Consider the following 20172-nt stretch of genomic DNA (forward strand, 5'->3'; position numbering starts at 1 on the left):
CCTGCTTCATGAAACCCCAAGTCATTCACATCTGGATGAAGCTGACATAAGCAAAGATTCAGTGTGAATGTATGAAATAGAGAGTATGGAGCAGTAATTAAATGAATTTTCATTACCGTATCTTGGACTTAATGAGTCCATGAATGGTAGTGGTGAGGATGAGTTTCTTCTACTGGACTAACAGCACTTTAATAACAGGCCTGAAATCAACAGGCTAGTCATTCCAGTGATCATGTTTTCCTATTTGTTTCTCTATGTTACTGTTAAAATATGAAAAGTTAAACTTTGCATTGGATTATGTTAACAAAAATATGTAAATAAATAAATAAGTGTTATCAATAGGTCATGATCTCAACAAATTGGGTTTTTTTCAGCATTTTTGAATGGAGTTTAACAATATGCTCTATTCATGCTTTTTTGTTTAAATGTAGATATATAACAATAAATAGAAGTTGACTTCAGAGGATGTACTATCTATTCATCTATTTATTCTGTTAGATTTTTCATCTTGGTTTCACTTCCTCAGTTTTTTTTTTTGTTGTTGGGAAATATTTTGTTAGGGAAATATTAATCTATCTTTCTAGTAACCTATTTCCTACCAAGGTTTATGAACTCCCTTGTAATTTATGTTAGAAGTAGCTCTTGTAGATAAAAATATTTTCCTATTTTCTTTGGCACCTGTACAGAAAGCAGACAGTGAGGCATCACCCTCTTTCGCAAAGAAGTTACCAATGGAGAACATTTGTATAAGCAGATTTTCAGTCTGAAGAGATTCAGGATCTGCTTCTAAGAGTTGTGTTGAAGATTGCTCCAAGAAGCACAAATATTGCTAGTAAGTTTCAAGTTGATTCATAGGGATCCCCATCTCTCTTGAAAATCACAGAGACAAAACAGAAAAAATCTGGGATTTCTGTACTTGTTTCTGCAATAGGTATTGCTTTCCCAATGCCAGTGATTATTTTTTCAGCAAGGCTGAAGGGATTCTTTGAGTTAGACAGTGTAGCCACCTGTTGGGGAGAAACACTGTAAAATAAAAGAAATCAGAAGTAGCAATGTATAAAGTGATCATACCTTGAGTACAAGCCAAGTAGAAATGCAAACACATAAAATAGTAAAAGTTCAAGTCCTTGTTTCAGCTTTTTGTATATGCTCATTTGAGTGTGTGGGCTTGCAATACTATGCTTCGTTCTCTCCCTGAATGAGTAGTTCCCTCTTCTGCTGACAGTTTTATTCTTGCCCAGTTACTCCTTTCAATCAGATAAAATCCATCCCTCATTTCTAACAGGCTGGCTTATTCAAATCATAGTTTGGCCTTTACTAGGTAGAAATTGTATGTAATAGGGGAACAGGTTGCACACTAAGGCATAACAAGTAATCTAATGATTATAGTTAATCATTATATTACTTGTCAGGAACATTTAAAAATAACAACAAAAATGTTTGAAGGAGGTATAAGTAAACCAAACATTTTAAGAATTTCCTAAAGTTTATTTGCCAAGTGGTCACATTTGTTCTACATTACTGGCTTTGTACCATCATTCTTACAACAAAAAAACATCTACTCTTGAAAAAGGATGCCAGCAATAGCCACTGCTAAATTAGAGCTGAGAACGTATGTTACCTGGAAAAGATTATGCTGTGGTCACACATGCTCACAGATCACACGATGGACATGCATCACTGGAGTAGGTGGCCAGACATCCCTGACATCAGGCAGGCTGTTCACCCCACAGGAGCCACAGCCAACCTCCTGCCTGCCATTTGTAGGACAGAATCCTCAGAGCTCAGCATTCAGTTAATTTCTTTATCAAACAAAAGTTAGAACTGTGACTAAAATGGCAGCAGCTGGTAATGTTTGTTAATTAATTACAGATAAGGTACGTACATTTACCTAAAATTGGTTTTGCCATTGTTTTGTTGGGAGGAAGGGGGGAGTTTACTGATGTCGCCTGAGAGGAAATCAGCCTTTCTGAAAGCAGAGGAGCTTTAAACAGCAGCGAAAATTGATCTGCTTTACCTAAGCTACTTTTTGGAAACAATCTGTATCTGTTTCCACTGGGCAAGTTTGATACTTGTGTTGGTGTTCCCCTGGAGGCCAGGAGGCCATCAGTGTGCGCTGGCTGTTGGGGAGGTGTGGCAGAAGCTGGAGGTGGCACCTGGGGCATGACCGTTACCAGGCCAGCGGGTAAACCGCCCCACTTGCACCATGGCGGATCCGCCACAGCCTGTCTACCAGGGGAGTTTCACGGACAGATTTCCCCACATCTCGGCTGTGAGTGAAACCTACACGCTTTCTATGCCTTACCAGTGGTCATAGGTCAAGGTCATAGTCTGGCCTTGAGGCTGAAACAGAGGCAGCTTGTGGGGCCAGTGGGCTCCTCTCACTGCAGTCCTGCCTCACCCTCAAAATAAAAAAAAAAAACAACCTTTCTTTTTAATGGAGTGGGACAATTAGCCATCTTGTACGAGATGTTGGAGCATTTGGCTTAGTTACACCTTGTTTTTTTTCGGTTGTGTTGCTTAGGCTGGGAAGTTGTTTCCAACTGGTGATACGGCTGCACAGTGCCTCACTGAAGCTTTACCCAGGGTGAGTGTGCTTTTGAGATTCTCACTTTTAAGTTACTGTGTGATTTCACACTAGTGATTGTGCTCTCAGGCCCAAAATCTGTTATTTCTCCTACCTCATGGTGTTTTTTAAAATAAAGAACATCAGTGAAACCACGGTCATATTTTTCTACAGCTATTGTTTAAAGGGATCACAGAAAATAGCTGGTAGGCATGTAGAAGTTTATAATTTTTTTTTTCTGTCTGTATGTTTTACAAAATTCATCATATCCTCTTATGGTGGATTAAAGAAGATTGTTTTACACCACCATTTTTCTCTGTTGATACAATTACAGTGATTATTTTGAAGAGTTGTTATTACTTCTGATAGAGGACCTTCTCCTTTATCAAGGTTGCCCTGTTAGAGTTGTGTTTCCCATGCTCTCTTCCCAGTCTCCTTGAAGAATTAGAAACTGCATCCTTTCACTGACAGCTCTCCCTTTAAATGAGTGCATAAAAAAAGCCAACAAAACAAGACGGTTGTTGAAGTAATTTCTGAAATTGCTTAATTGATGGGGGAATTGTTGTAGATTAGGTTAAACGTTTCTTAAGTTGGTAAATGTAACATATATAAGGAAGCTTTTATCCACTTAAAGCCTAAATCAGAAAGGTGAAGCTTAGATACTCTTTCCTGACTTATATTGGTGATTTGATTAAATTTAGACTGGGTCGTGTTGACCTTTTGTTCAGAGTATCTGCACCTGCAGCAATGCAGGCATGTGTTATAGTCCTAAAACATCTTTCTGTTTTGCTCGTACATCTGTGGAATCACACTGAATTGGCTTTTTGTTATTGTATTATGGAAATCTTCTGTAAAATCGTTATTTTCTTTGCCTTACGTATAGCCTGCTACTCCAGCTGTTGTGAAGAAGTTTCACAATATGACAAATCCAGCTCCTGGTGCTAAAAGAATATTCTATGGCAGAGCAGATGATCCTGATGTTGCAGCTCACTTGACACACGGCATAACATCAGGTTCTTCAGTTGCTGTAAGAATGTGACTTGTTGAGCTCTTAGCAAGTAAACTATTACCAGAGATTGTTCAGCAATTTTTTATGTATTCTTTCTTTCTTTTGAGTTGTAAATGATTTTGTTAGTTAAAAAGTGCTATTTTGGACATGTCAATCTATTTTGTGTATATTACTCAGAAATTGTTTATGTAAGATGTAATCAAACAACTGAAGAGCTTCTGGTAATTTTATTCAAATTTCTGAAAGTAGTTATTTGTTAGTAAAATAACACTTGCTGGTATGTCTTGTCAGCAGGGCTTGTAAATTAAGAGTTTTCAGTTTAGCAAATGAAGAAGCTTAGGCAAAACTTTATAGGCTTAGTCTCTAGGTTGGAAAACCTAGGACCTGATAATTGATGATGTTGACTAGCACATTCATTAGGCATATCCAATATAATAGTAACAATTAAAAAAATTGGACTTGTACTGTACCTCCTCAGAAGTTTTACGTTGAATAGATTGCCTAGTTTAGTCTGTATCATCTGTGGAAGACCTTTTTACTTTGTGTTATTAATTAAATGTTAACTGGAGGAAGAGTTGGAGGCAGTGAGTTTTCTAAGCATGGATTTGGATCATTATATCTATTACTACATTTTTTTCCCCCCTATCCAATATGTATCTATATAACATTCACCAAATATTTAATAATAAATCCTCTTTAGGGTCCCCATTATTTTGATGGCCAGTCTGAAAAACTGTATAATTTGAGAAGATCAGTGTAGCCCATTTTAATATTTTTTGAACCTTTTTTACTTTTTTGATATTTTATTATTCTCTTTGTGTTGACCTAAGCTTACAAATAATTGCTATTGACCCAAGCCTTTTGGGGAGACGTTGTGTCCAAATTGTGTTGTGTTAAGCTTTGAGAAATCCTCCTAAACTCCTTTCTGTTGATACTTCCTTTTGGATCACAGTATTAGTCTGTATCTTAAAGTATGCATGGGCAGAACTGAGAGTAGATGTTTAGTGAATGGACTTAACCACTAGATGACAGATGTCTTTCCTCATAAGAACTAGGAGACATTCAAAAGATGTTATAGCTATATCATTTTCACGCTTCAGTTTTGTCATATTGTAATTTGTAATTTCACAATGGTTTCTAATATACTATATATATATTATAATATATATTAAAAGCAGAAAAACTATAGTCTGAAATTTTATTTATCAACAAATGAAAAATCCTGTATAAAATTAAAAAGTTCTGTCTTAGAGTCTGTGTTTTATTTTGCTGGACATTTAGCATAGCACTGATTATTAATGACCTTATCTAACAATACAGTTCTGTATTACAACTTGTTAGAAGAAATTATGAGTCTAATAATCTAAAACATCTTTAGAAGACTTAGTATCAATCTGCTGTTCTTGTGGATGTGAGGAGTTAGCTGTCCTGATGTGTGAAAGATTAAAATTTGCTGGTTTTCTTGTCTCTTTTGTTGTTTGTGACATCTTTAGGCAGCTTCATTGATAAATCCACTTCCCAAAACTAATTTTCAACAAAAATTACAAGACAGAAAAGAGGCAATCTACTTCAGTAATCGTGAAGCACCTTTGGGCAGGTCACATGATCAATCTGCTATGTTACCCGAGGGCTTGGATATAATCAATACCACATTTGGAACAAAAATTATCCAAGGTAGGCAAAAGTAATGCTAAAACATACTTCTTGTAAATAAAAGATAGTATGCAATTTAATATTTAGCCTAAATTGTATGCTTCCAACAATTCTGGTTTAGCAGAAAAGTCATTACAAAAGATACTGAGAGGCATAAAAATGTACTGGTGTTTTTTCAGTTATGATAAGCAAACAGACATCTGAAACATTTTGTAACTAATAGGGCTTTTTGCTGTGTAAAATATATTACCTTGACCTGTCAATCTTTCCTCCATATATGCGAGCAGATCACATTTGTGTTCACCATGTAGTCCCTTTGCAACATTTACATTCATCTCAGTTTCTGTGATTCTTGCTTTATTCCCATATTATCATGTTACAAGATTCCTATTGATTTTATTGATTTTCTGCAGGGATGATTTAAAAATATCATATTTCCACTATTTCCATATTTCCATATTTCCAAGTATTAGCATCTTCTCCAATAAATACTATTTCATATTTAAAAACGAATCAACAATAAACCCATATATGTGTTCTTTTCTTTTCAGATACATCAGCTGGGGAGCTTATAAATCCTCCAAAAACTTTTGCAGAAGTAGATAAAGAAGCCAGAGAGGGACATGATTTGTATGTTGTGTCACACAATGATTATTATTCTGGTATGTTCACAATGATTATTATTCTGATCTGTTCAAAGGCTAGTAAGTAGCAACATAAGAAGACCTAATATAAATTTGAATCTCATTGCATCTTCAAAATATATACACATGATTTTTGAGATGCAAGCAAATACTGTTTATTTGTTTATTAATATAATAGAATATAAATCATTTTAAAAGCAATAGTGGAAAAAAAATCAGATATGCAACTGAGAAGAGTACTCATTTCTAGAATTGTAGGTTTGTTGTCAGTGTGTTAGGCACACACATAAGAGCTTAATGAAGGTGCTGAAAGACTGATTTTGGTTGGGAGCTATTTGAAAAACAAAGTATCCCCAAGAATGCAAAAACATCTAGATGCTCTGGTTGCTTAGTGACTTCAGCGTTATCTATGCCTGTTATCTATGTCTGAGCAGTCTCAGGCTCAGAGGTGTATACTGTGAGCCCAGCCTGTCCCATTACTTTTTCTTCTGATTCCTCTGTTACATGAGGATACAAAATTTAGGTCTTCTGATAGGAGCTCGATATCAAGCTCTGGTTACTAGGAAGAATTTCAGTGTGCTGTCCGGCGCTCTGAAATGCAAATTCCTCAACCTGCTGCATAGTGCCTGTGAGTCTGTCCCACAGTCTTGGTTTATAGTCTTCCAGTGGGCTGTACCTACACTGCTTCAGGAGTTATACTTATTTGAAGTGTTCCTTAGTAGTTATCGTTTATCTTGTGGGTCTACGCAGGAACACTGGAAAATAGGCAGCACATGCATTTGTTAGGCCACCACTTCTGTTTTTCCCATGTCCATCTTTTCCACTTACATTTGAAACTTATGTTATAGATCTATAAAATTGGCATTACGGTAAAGTTGGCCATTGTGCTAGTACCAACAATTTAGGAGGTGTTGGCTCAGAATGTAAGAAATTGTGAAATAGATATTTCAGTTGTAATAATGAATAATTTCATATGGAGGCTGTTTTCAGAGAAGTGAAATTATAGTACTGTGGTCTCTCACTGAGAAATTCTGCTTTTGCAGAATATGGCACCATTGCTATAAATTGGCCAAATGTAATTTTCTTTCCTCTCCTCCCCAACTTTATTAGGTGTTTTAGTGGAATTATCTGTTTCGGTCTTCTTTATAACTTCTATCCACAAGACCATAGAGAAGTCAAGACAAGAGCAGACAAACTAAGCAGCAGGAAAACAAACTGTTTTTATGTAAAAGGGAATAGAAAATCAATGATATGCTTCAGTTTTGAACAAAACATAAATGTTCCCTGCAACAATGCAGCCAGAGGAAGGCTTTATTAGTAAGCAGGCATTGATAATTTTTTTTTTTTTAATTTAACTTGCAATTCTTTTCAAAAAGCGATTGAAAATGCAGAAAAAAAATCATGGAATCATAGAATGGTTCGGGTCGGAAGGGACCTTTAAGATCGTCTAGTTCCAAACACCCTGCTAAAGGCAGGGACATCTCCCTTTAGACCAGTTTGCTCAAAGCCCCATCCAGCCTGGCCTTGAATGCTTCCAGGGAGGGAGCATCCACAACCTCCCAAATCATTTTCCTCAGGGCTGCTCTCAAGGCATTCTCCACCCAGCCCGTATCTGCGCTTCGAATTGCCCCAACTCAGATGGAGGATGTTGCACTTGGCCTTGCTGAACTTCACTAGGCTGGGCCCACCTCTCAAGGCTGCTCAGGATAGCATCCCTTCCCTCTAGTGTGTCAACTGCACCACTCAGCTTGGTGTTGTCTGCAAACTTGCTGAGGGTGCCCTTGATCCCACCATCCATGTAATCTACAAAGTTGTTCAATAACTCCAGTCCCAACACTGATCCCTGAGGAATGCCACTCACCACTGATCTCTACTTGGATGAGTGGCACTTGTGAAATGCCATTTTTCTTCTGTGATGGGTTGCAGATGCTTGTTACTCTGTTACACAGAGTACTGAAGTGATGTTCTTGTACATAAAACAGGCAAATCTGGATTAACAGATTCATAAACATGTAGTGCAATATCTTTTTTCCCACTGACTTTACTGCAAAATTCCTACTAATTCAACATAGGAAGTATCTATCTGAAAGTGCAGCAAGTCAAAATACTTTTTTGCTTAATTGTTTTAATAAATAACACATTGAATGGCATTTGTTTCTGCTTAAATGCAAAATTAAAAAGTGGTTTCATTTGCATGATTAAACAATCTACTATTTTTTCATTAATTCTGTTAGGATTTTCTTTTGTCTTTATTTAGACATAAAAAGCATTTTGGACATCCAGCTGTTTTATAACTCGAGTAGTTTTTGTGGCTTTTTTGTTGCCTTTAGTCTGCTCTTTTGAAAATGAGATTAATCTGAAATACTTAAGTGTTGCATGAATTACACAAATTTCTTGTCTTTTATTGAGAATAATAATTAGGAATTTATTTTTTTTCTTTATTATTTTACTTTTTTTCTTTATTATTTTATGAATGAATATGCTTTGTTGTTGTTGTTGTTTTTGTATATTTCTCCTGCTGAAGTGTTTTAAACAAGTTGAAACAATTATTTTTTTTTCTTTAATAGGGGAAGCAATAAATAGGAAGTATGACTCACCAAACTTCAACAAATCTTATGTGTATGGAATAGAAACCCCTCACTTTGAAGATGGACGAAATGTATCCAAATCCTTAAATTGGCTCTATGATTGGCAATTGTAAGTTACAGTGAGTTAAGTAGTAAATTAGCAGTATGAGTTTTAAAAAAGAGTCTTCATATTGAATATAATTTTTTTTATCTTGCTATCCTTCAGTTTGTTAGATTTATTGAACTGAAAGGTAAGTGCAAGGACTAATTTTCAGAATAATTTATTAAAATCTGTTCTGCTATAGTATGAAGGCATAAAACATGGCATTTCCTTCATGTTACATAAAGACATACATAAAAATCTTTGATTTTTTAAATATAACAATTTTCAGTTCCTAAATTGTATTTCCCTTGCAAAGAGTTGCTGTTTCCTTTTAGTATATGTGTTTTTTTTAATATTATTGAGTGGTTGTAGAATATTGTTAAACAATTGCTTGCGAGTTCTCTCAACATTCACAGGAAAAGAGCAGCAAAAATTGTGTCCAAAAGAATTGATGACTTCAAGGAAAAATTTCAGCCTCAGATTGGAAAGGTCCTTGATCCGTAAGTAAGCAAAGATACCTTCCAAGAATAAAATTTATACACACTTTCCAAGCCTCCAGTTTCTTTTTCTGTCTTAGATAAGCAATATAAATTTGTGTTCAAAGCTTCTACTGGAGTGCTTAATTACAAGATGGGACTCTGCGTGCCCTCATTGTGAAAGTAAGTAATGAAGGCTGTGTTGTGGCTATATCATGAAGTGTTTATTTATTTAGTCTTTTGCTTTTGGGAAGATTTGAAAGGACTGAAATGTCTCGTATTGTTTGGAAACAACCGTTTTGCTTACTCTGACACTGGATTTGTTGATCTGCTTTAGTCCATCTGTATTCAGTTGGATGTGAAAGTAAACTGTAATATTGTCTAGCAGCACGTACTTAATCATATTGTTACAGTGCTTCATGAACCTCGGGTGATTTCCAACAACTGTTTTAGTTCTCAAAAGAGTGCTTATGGTGAACTGTGGTAGTCTTATGGCACGGCATGATCAGGATCCAGCTGTGCTACTAAACTGGCGTTGCTGAATGCAAAGATTGTCTTTACAGATGTTTGGTATTTCTTTACAACTGTCTGGGGACCCAGAACACTATTGACTTTTGTACCAAATTTAACTTTGCATTCAAAATCACAGGCTCAAAGTGACTCTGATCGATTATGCTGATAGTTCCCATTAGGAGTGAGCATGTTTCCCTTTCTGTAGAGACAGCCAGTTTATCCTCTGTCCTTTCTGTCCTCACTGTGAAGTAGACTTAGATTCTGATCTGCATGAGGCAGTGTGATCAGTCAGGGAATACAGATTGCTGTACAAGCTCAAATCCAGCACTAATTCTACGGGAAAGGTATAACCTAGCAACATTTAATCATATGTGTAGTATGAAAAGGAGAAAAACGCACAGTAGTATTTCAGTTACCATGCTTCCATCTCTGTAGTTATGTGCTTTTTGTTTGTTGTTGTTGTTTTCAGAAGCAAGCACTACTCCTCTTTTCAGTCTTGACAGAGACTTCTAATTCAAGTAACAAAATTGTAATTGTTAAACACAAAGATAAAATGAACACTGCATCTTCTTCAGATGCAGAAATAAGTTCTTAGAGTCATCAACATCATCTCAATTTTCTATTAAAAAAATGGGGTCAGGTTTTCTGAGTGGATATTTGCTTTGTTGCTATTTTGTATTGCTACTTTGTAGAAAACGTTAGGTGCGAAAAAGCAGATGTAAATAAATCTTTCTACTGTTGTCAAAAGCGGTTTATTTTGGAGACACTTTTCCAGATGGAGATGTGGTTTGTCCTAAATAATATCTGTCAGGTATACTATAAAGCATTTCTCACTCTTTAATTTCTATCATTTTTATAGAAAAACAATTTATTTTAACATTCAGATGCTTTTTCCTATTACCTTTTTGAACACAATATGTTTACACTTCGTTCTGTTTAACAGCCAATTTTCTAAATGTATATAGCAGGATGCTTTTCTGCAATTATAACTTTAAAGCAGTGTACTAATGAAAACAAATCCAAGTTAATTATGTATATAATTCCTAGTTATATAACAGGTGAGCATGTTTCTTTAATGATGACTTACAGTTTATTTTAGCCACTAATAAACTATTTGACAAATAACAAAGAAATGTGCACATTGACAGTATAGCAGAAACAATGAATGTTCCTGCAGACCATACCTTTGGAATGTTACTCCGTCCAGATGAATATGGTAAGTCTTACAGTGGCAGAATAAAATCTTGACTTGTTGATGAAACTATGCTGAAGTAATATAGTATATAGTTTTCACAAACTCCTAAGGATAACACTAAAGTTTTGGAGGGGCAATTTGAGAAGAAATGAAGCAACTTTTTATTATTTTTTTTTAGTTAGTATTTTTTTAAGCTTTTGTATCTGAGGCAGGAGAGGAGAGTGTGAGAAACTCATATTGACATCTAAGTGACAAACTAAAAATGGATATTTGCATCAATTATGTGTCTTTCCTCACAATGATTTTTCTAGTATGTTTTCACAAGAGTAAAAGTAACAAACAATAGTTAAGGAAAAATAGGAATGTACAGACATTGGTAGGGAGACAGAAAATGGAATGAGGGGGAAAAAAAAAAAGATCATTGTGACAAAATTTTGAAAGCTGCTGAACTCAAATAACAGTTGTTAGAATTTCTGATATTTTGGTATAATTATTAATGACTTGGAAGCTGCAGCAAAGGAAATTGCTGCAAATAGTTAAGCAACAAAAATTAAGTGGTTCAAATTTATTTAAGTCATTCTTTATTTATTTAAGTCAAGACCAGCGTACTTATTTTAAATTCTGTGTAAGCCTGTGTACCTGCTTTACTCTGTTGGGTATTAAGTGACATCTTATATGTGTAGGTATGCTTGCCTTTTAAGGAACTTCAGAAGGAACTGAACAAACAAAAGAAAGCAGAATGACAGCAAAAATTAATTTTTAACATATAGAAAATAGTGCATGTATATTCCTGTTTGAATGGGGTTAGGTGAACTACACTTATTTGCTAGTTGGACTCTGAATTTCTTGCACTCCATATTGCCTTCAGTGTTGTAGTGGGGAATTGGATGAAAATTGTAGATCAGTGTGTCAGAGTGTTTGAAAATGCCAACGGTGTTAAGATACATAGAAAATTGGAAGAATTACACAAGAATAGTGCCAAGAACAGTTTTGCCTTTTAGAAATCAGTGATATTGAAGCCCTTGCAGGTATTACATTGTATTTTCTACTAGTTCTTGTAATCACATGACAAGCTGGTAGTGATGCATTAATAATGTATTTTATTTTGTTCTCAACTATTTGCACATCAAGTAACTCTTACTATATTATGCTATAAAGATGTTTCAAAATATTCAGTATTAACTGCATGTCAGTAGTGAAAATGTGTGATCTTTTAATGAGATGGCCTTATCAAATATTCTGCACTGAATAAAATCAGCATCTTGAAATTAAAATTCTTCTACTCTAGACACTCAGTCATTTTTTAAAATGTCTATTTTCTATATATGTGTAACTAATCGAGGAAGTGTTTACTTTTATAGGTGTTGGAGATCTTCTTCACTGTAGGGTTCCAAGTGAGTTCCTCCGTGGCAAAGACAGAGAGAGAGCTGTCTTAGCTGCAGTTAGACAGTGTTTGAAGAAAGCTAACTATGAAAATTTTGACATGTTACTAGAAGCATTCAGGCATTATGATAAGGTTAGTGTTTTGGAAAAAAATAAAGTAAGTGTATTGTGTGTCATTAGTACTTCTGTGTTGTAGAGGTGCATATGTGAAGAATAATAATAATAACAAAGCAAATATAAAAAAGAATATGAAGACAAGATAGCTTAGTTACTACAACTATATAAAAACCAACCAATCAACCAAAAAGAAACAACCTAACAACCCAGACCTAAAAATCAAATGAAAACTTCTGGAAAGTTATAGTTGCTGTACTGGCTCTATATTTAACATAAAATCATAGGCACTGGCTGGCAAATCACTGCACAGGCCGGATCATATACTATAGTGATAAGTTGGATCTCCTAAAGAAAACAGTCTTCTAAAAACCAGCTTCTCAAATTGCCACTTATCAAAATAGATACTGCAACAATTTTACCCAATAGTATTTGGAGATTCCAAGATAAAGACAAACACGGGAGAAGAGTAAGAAAGAATAACCTTACCATTTTTTATCTCCTCAAAATTTATTTTTATATCACCTCAGAAGAAAAATGATAAAAGAATTTTATTGATGTTTTTCTCCAAACTGTAATTCTTTGCTGCATTGCCAAGCACCAGAATTTCAAATCTCTCTTTTTTTTCCCCTCTGGATAAAAATATTATTTCTATTTCATACATAACATTAATGATAGTGTATGCAAAATGTTTAATGCCTGACTTTCAAAAGAAATCTTGGTTTTCCTTTAAAATTTGTGATTAGATTGCTATTTTGTCACAGTAGATTATCACACTGAATTTTAATCTGAAGTCACTGCATTATTTGGGTAAAAAATTATTCATTATTACTCTTGTATTCAGATTCTGAGTTTCTGATTTACTTGAGGATTTTTTGGTGCTCTTTTGAAATGGTGTGGCTACATATGTATATATATGTACACATATATGTTAGAGTATTTTTATAACAGTTGTTATAACAACTATTTTATTTATAATAGAATGGTGATGGGATGATAGACAAAAACGACCTGAGGAAGTCCTGTTTTCAACTTAATCTGAATCTGGATAGTGACCTCTTGGATTCCTTATTTGACTATTGTGATTTGGATAAAGACGGTTTCATTAATTATCAGGAATTTGCAAACTTTCTGAATTGGAAAGACAAAAAGGCTGTAGAAGAATTTGAAGAAAAAGTAATCACAAAAGGTAGGTGAATTAATACTGAGAGATTACGTAGTTGAGCTTGTTGCTACAACAGCAAGAATCCTTCTGAAGTAGACTAGGTTCTCCATTAGAAGAGCAGGATTTACAGAGTGCATATAGCCCTTTCATGCCAAACAGTGTTGGCCAGTGATAGCAGAGAGATATATACAAATTACAGAACCCTGGAGTTATTTTCATACGATTATAGAATGGTTTGGGTCGGAAGGGAACTTTAAGATCATCTTAGTTCTAAACCCTGCTATAGGCAGGGACGTCTCTCTCTAGACCAGGTTACTCAAAGCCCCATCCAGCCTGGCCTTAAATACTTCCAGGGAGGGGACACCCACAACCTCACTGGGCAACCTGGTCTGGTGTCTCACCACCCTCACAGTAAAGAATTTCATCCTAATATCTAGTCTAAATCTACTCTCCCAGTTTAAAACTCTTTCCCCTCATTCTATTGCTACTTGCCCTTATAAAAGGGCAAGTTTCTCTCCAGCTTTCCTGCAGGCCTCCTTCAGATACAAGAATGCTGCTATAGGGTTTCCTCAGAGCCTTCTCCACGCTGAAGAGCCCCAGCTCTCTCAGCCTGTCCTCATAGGGGAGGTGCTCCAGCCCTCTGATCAAATTTGTGATCCATTCATCAAATCCATTTTTCTCCAACAAGGATGTCATGCAGGACAGTGTCAAATGCTTTGCACAAGTCCAGGTAGATATCATCGGTTGTTCTTCCTTTATCTACTGATGCTGTAACTCCATCATAAAAGACCACCAAGCTTGTCAGGCAGGTCTTACCCTTGGTGAAGCCATATTGGTTACCACCAATCACCTCATCTTTATTTTCCATTTGCCTTAGTAGGGCCTTCAGGAGAATGTGCTCCATGATCTTTCCAGGCACAGGGGTAAGACCGACTGGCCTGTAATTCCCTGGATCTTCTTTTTTTCCCTTCTTGAAAACTGAGGTTATATTTCCCTTTTTCAATTAGTGGGAACTTCACCAGACTACCGTGACCTTTCAAATATGGTGGATAGCTGCTTGGCAGCTTCATCCACCAGTTCCCTCGGAACCTGGGGATGGATCCCATCAGGTCTCATGGGCTTGTGCATCTTCAGATTTTGTGTTTAGAGGTTGTCTCATAAACCAGGAGGAAGTAAAAATTTCCTAGAATCGTTATAAAGTATGCAAATTTTTAATCTTATGTTATCTACTTTATAATTCTGAGAAGTTCAAGCAACTTTTAAAAATCTCTTATAACGTGTTGATAATAAATCCTGGCTATTCTGTAACTTCTCTTTAACAGGGAAAAAACTAGATGTTCCTCCTCAGTCTGACATCAAGACAGATGATGAGCCACTGTTGAAGCAAGAATATCTTGCAGAAGAAGCAGAAAGCTCAGGAAAGACACCAAAAACGCTTACAAGACCAACGGACAGTGTATTTGCAGACTATCAGACAACTTCTTCTCAGTATAATGCTGTAGTAGGTGGTCTTCCAACAAACTGTAAGTTCAATGGACTGTACCTCACATTTCTAAGCATTATTTAAGAAAAAATCAGGAGTAAGTTTGAAAACTATTGCTGCAGATACTGCTAATGTTCAATAGTGAATTAACTTTTATCTAATCTAGGATTGTGGCTTGGAATTTATCAGTTTGAATATTTGGCATAGATTGTAGAAAAATTTGAAATTTAGTGTAGACATACAAAGCATTTGATGCTGTTCCACACAACATCCTTGACAATTAGCTCAATTGCTCAGTGTCCAGGTGGAGACAAGTGAAAAGCAGTGTTCCTTTTTTTAACACCTTTGTCAGTTACATGGACAGTAGGGTTGAATACTCTCAGCAAGTTTGCAGCCAGCACCAAACTGCATGGTGCAGTTGCATGCTGGAGAGAAGGGATGCCATCCAGAGGGACCTTGACAGGCTTGAGAAGTGGGTACGTATGAACCTCATGTACTTAAACAAGGCCAAGTGTAGAATCCTGCCCCTGAGTCAGGGCAATTTCAAGTGCAAATATAGACTGGATGATTAATAGAATGAGAACAGCCCTGAGGGAAAGGACTTGAGGGTGTTAGTGTATGAAAAACTGAATGTGAACCATCAGTGTGCACTTGCAGCCCACAAAACTGACCATATTCTGGGCTGCATCCAAAGAAGTGTGACCAGCAGGTCTAGGGAGCAAATTCATCCCCTCTCCTCTCATGTGGTCATACCTGGAACATTGTGTTCAGCTCTGGAGACTCCTACATAAGAAAGACACAGAACTGTTAGAACAGATCTAGTTCTAGTACCAGTGAGGATGATCAGAGGACCTGAAGATATTTACTGTGAAGATAGGCTGAGAGATGTGGAAGAGAAAAGCTCCGGGGAGACTTTATAGTTTCTTTTCAGCTTTTAAAAGGGGCCTAGAGGAAAGCTGGGGAGAGTCTTTATCAGGGAATTAGTAATGGGACAGTGAGTAATGCTTTTAAACTAAAAGAGGGTAGATTTAGATTAGACATTAGGAAGAAAATCTTCACTATGAATGTGACAAGACTCTGGAATTCAGGCTGCCCAGAGAAGCTGTGTATGTTCCATTCTTGTAAGTGTTCAAAGCTGGGCTGGCTAGGGCTTTGGGCATCCTGGTTTAGAGGAAGGCACATCTATCCATGACAGTGGAGTTAGAACTAGGTGATCTTTAAGGTCCTTTTCAACTCAAATCATTTTATGTTTTTGAGAAATTAAGGTTATAACTATAGGAAAACAAGATCACCTTAGAATCATCCAAAAATGTTTTTAGAAGAAAGTGCTCAAAAGTTACTAAAATATTTCCCATTCTCATGTATTGTTATATACCTGGAGGTAAGAATTTGGAAGTAAGAATCCTACCAATAGTAAAGATGAGGGGGAAAATTATATAAACTCTTGAAGCTATATGAGTCAAAGGATCAAAATTGCTCTTATTTAAAGCAAAATATTTTATTGTCCCTGGAAGTATTCTTTACATACTTTTCTATATTACCCATTTATTAATTTCCACAGATTATCCCGTATGTGGCGTTCCAACTATTCGTTCAGATATTCCAGCTCCTCGAATTCGCCGCATTAGTGACAGAACTAATTATGGTGATCAGGCCAATGCTTATGCATTGTTGTTCCCTTCCATCTTCAGTCAAAAGGGAGTGTATGAAGGAGACTTCTTTAAATCAAGATCAAAGGCAGAGGTACAGTACATTTTTTCCAGAACTTTCTTTCTAGATAAATGCAATGCCTTGACCCATGGGGAACCGGAAAGTTGTATAAGTTGTGAAATTTATTATTTTGACATTACCATCCTTTAATATCCATTCAGACATCTGAAAAATATATGCTCTTCACATTCAAAGTTATTCATAAAGATGGTAGATACTGAAGTCGTATCTCAATGAAAGGCGTAATATAAGGAAGTATGTCAGGTTGTTGCAGCTCACATGCTCAAATGCTGTGTTGAATAATGCTAATTATACAATATGCTAATAAGATAATTTAGGGCTTCAGAGTCTGTCTTTCAACATTTCTGTAATGTGAGAAGAACAGGGGAGGAACAACCTCATGCATCAGGTTAGGGGCTGACCTAAAGTAAAGGAGCTCTGTAGAGAAGGACCTGGGTGTCCTGGTAGACAGCGAGTTGGTGATGAGCTACTGGTGTGCCCTTGTAGCTAAAAAGCACAATGGTATCTTGGGCTGTGTTAGAAAGAGCTGGCCAGCAGGTCAAGGGAGGTGATCCTCTCCCTCTACTTTGCCTTGGGGAGGCCATGTAGAATCATAGAATCATTTGAGTTGGAAGGGATCTTTAAAAATCATCTAGTCCAACTCCCTGGCAATGAACAGGGACCTCTACAGCAAGATCCAGTTGCTCAGAGCCCTGCCCAGCCTGACCTTGAATGTCTTAAGGGATGGGTCATTCACCACCTCTCTGGACACCCTATTCCAGTGCTTCACTACACTTATCATAGAAAAACTTTCTTATATCCAATCTAAATATCCACTCTTATAGTATGAAACCATTTCCCCTTGTCCAACCACAATAAAGCCTGCTAAAAAGTCTGTAACCTTCTTTCTTAAAGTCCCTATTTTGATATTGAAAGCTGCTATGAGATCTCCCCAGAGCCTTCTCTTCTTCAGGCTGAAGAGCCCCAGCTCTCTCAGCCTCTCTTCACAGGGGAGGTGTTCCATGTCTTCGGTCTGGAGTACTGTATCCAGTTCTGGGTTCTCCAGTTTAAGAAAGACAGGGAACTACTGGAGAGAGTCCAGTGAAGGGCCATGAAGATGTTTAGGGGTGTGGAGCATTTCCCTTATGAGGAAAGGCTGAGAGACTTGGACCAGTTCAACCTGGGAAAGAGAAGACTGAGGGGATTTTATCAGTGCTTGTAAATATCTGAAGGGTGGGTGACAAGAAGTTGGGACTAAGATTTTTTCAGTGGTCTCTAGTGATGGGACAAGGATCAACAGGCACAAACTGGAACACGGGAAATTCCATGTGAACATGAGGAAAAATGTCTTTACTTTGAGTGTGGCAGAGTACTGGAACAAGCTTGTGGAGTCTCCTTTTCTGGAGATACTCAAAACCTGCCTTCACACATGTCTGTGCAGCTTACTCTTGTGAATGTGTTTTAGCAGAGTGGTTGAACAAGATGATCTCTAGAGGTCCTTTCTAACCCCTATGATCCTGTGATTCTGTAATTCAGAACAGATGTGAAATTTCCATCTTTGGATGTATTCAAATTCTGAGCTACATTCCAAGGAATATGGTTTAGTGATGAATTTAGCCCTTCTTTGATTGTATGATTAGATGGATTATCCCCAGAGATCTCTTCCACATGAATTATTGTATAATTCTATCAGTAGATAGAATCATATAAAAATAAATGCATAAATAGGTTTGTTGTTGTTGTTGTTGTTTTAGTTTTCTTAGAGAAAGAATTTTGCAGATGTGTAAAATTAGTTTCTGTCACACAGGAATTTTCAGTAAAAATTTTGGCCAGATTGTCTTCCCTTGAACTGCCAGGTTTTGCTAATAGCAATTTACAAGCATTTTTCAACTGATATCTTTGAGGGCTGCTACCACTCTTGTTTGGCAACCCAAAGTTCATCCAGCATAAATGCTAAAACAATGTTGCCCCTTGTTCTATGTTGCTTATGGTTTTTCTATTTTATTTCTCAGCATTTTCTAATGAAAAAAGAGATCACTTAATTATTGAAATATGATTTATGAGTCAACGATAGGAAAATATGAAATTTTAATCTGAAATGGAAAAAGAAACATTAACTGTCCATCTCTTCTAGTCATTTTATTAGATAAATGACTGGATGTCATATGAAAGTACATCTGGAAGTGCATACATTTTGCAGAAAAAAATGTTGCTAATTAGTGGTGGGGATGTAAAAGATATAGTGTCATGTTCCATAAATATCCTTAAAATAGCTTGTCACGTACATGAGCATTTACCATTTTATAACGTAGCTCTCAAGCAGGAAATCTGTGTGTGCAGAGTATGGCTAACAGCAAATAGAATTTGTGCTTCACTGAGAAGTCCATTGTACCTGTCAAGCACCAGATAGATCTCTGAAGTTATGTGGCCTGAGATGTCATCCTCCATTGTAGACTACACAGGCTATACAGAGTGCAGTACAGAACTATCTCTGAGTGCATTAAATCATCCAATATTCATGAAATAGATTGCTTCAGTGTTGGTGATGTTCTTTTGATTTATATTGGCATGGATCATTAATATCTTGAAACATTTAGTAGCTAACTAAATTATTACATGAAAACCTGAAGTTGTGTCATAGTATCAGTTTGTGAATAGGCCTCTAGTAATTGATGACAATTCTGACTATGAAACAGTTTTGTAATGTGATGTTTCCTGTTATAAAAGAACAAAGTGTTTCTAAACCTGCTGTTGTCTTCAATAGAATTCAATAGTAAAAAAGAATTTAAATTACTTGGCTGAATAATAGTGTGTACTTGATATTCAATACGATCATGTTGATAGTACATAAGAGCCAGACAAAACCATGTGTGCACTTGATAATGTAAGGTTTAGTCAGTGATTATTTTATGGCTGCTGATGAGTCAGGACATAATTGTATTTTAATAAGTTAGTATTGATAAAGAAAGTTATGAGAACTGCTAGTTATTTATCCCCCATATAGTAGTATTCGTATTTGCATTTTCAACATTAAAGTTGTTTCAACCTTATTAAAACAGTTTTGTATACCACTGTTTTCATCAATATAAGATTCCATTTCACTGATGTGGGAACTTCATGGGTTAATCATCCAGGATATGGATTGCAAATGTATGTGAAAACTAGACTTCACAGTTTAAAGAAATTACCAATCAGAATTACATGAGTTGTATTCTTTTATAGGTAGCACAAATTCTTCACAACATTGGTGTGAACATTTCAGATGAAAGATTTGAAGAAATATGGAAACAAGTATGCATGAAACAACAAAAAGAAGAGGTTTGTGCAGAAATTATAAGAAATATACTGGATGAGATTCACGCATCAGACACAAAAGACAGTTGCTAAATCCACTCTTTGAGCTCTGCATTAAGTTAAATTGACAGCAGTCGTAATTCTGGTACTTAATGCAATAAATATTTTTTTGAAAGATGTGCTTGCATAACTGTAATTCACTGTTTCTGGTCTTTCTGAATAGTGCTTTCACCATGGTCTATATGATTCTTTCTGCCATCATTGTGGGTAGTAGCCATGGGAAGAAAAAAGGATGCA

General features: G+C 36.2%; 1 protein-coding gene across 1 annotated transcript; it reads left to right on the forward strand.

Moving 5' to 3' along the window:
- Positions 1-2206: 2206 nt before the first annotated feature.
- Positions 2207-19968, forward strand: EFHB (EF-hand domain family member B; the record flags this gene model as incomplete). The annotated part of the gene is made up of 13 exons (XM_079538489.1): positions 2207-2272; positions 2525-2587; positions 3450-3593; positions 5069-5249; positions 5780-5890; positions 8440-8569; positions 8959-9042; positions 10680-10747; positions 12088-12242; positions 13205-13412; positions 14711-14911; positions 16433-16614; positions 19804-19968. 13 exons carry the CDS (start codon positions 2207-2209, stop codon positions 19966-19968), a joined length of 1758 nt encoding a protein of 585 aa, XP_079394615.1.
- Positions 19969-20172: the final 204 nt, after the last annotated feature.

This window comes from Tetrao urogallus (assembly GCF_951394365.1).
Source record: "Tetrao urogallus genome assembly, chromosome: 7".
Taxonomy (NCBI): domain Eukaryota; kingdom Metazoa; phylum Chordata; class Aves; order Galliformes; family Phasianidae; genus Tetrao; species Tetrao urogallus.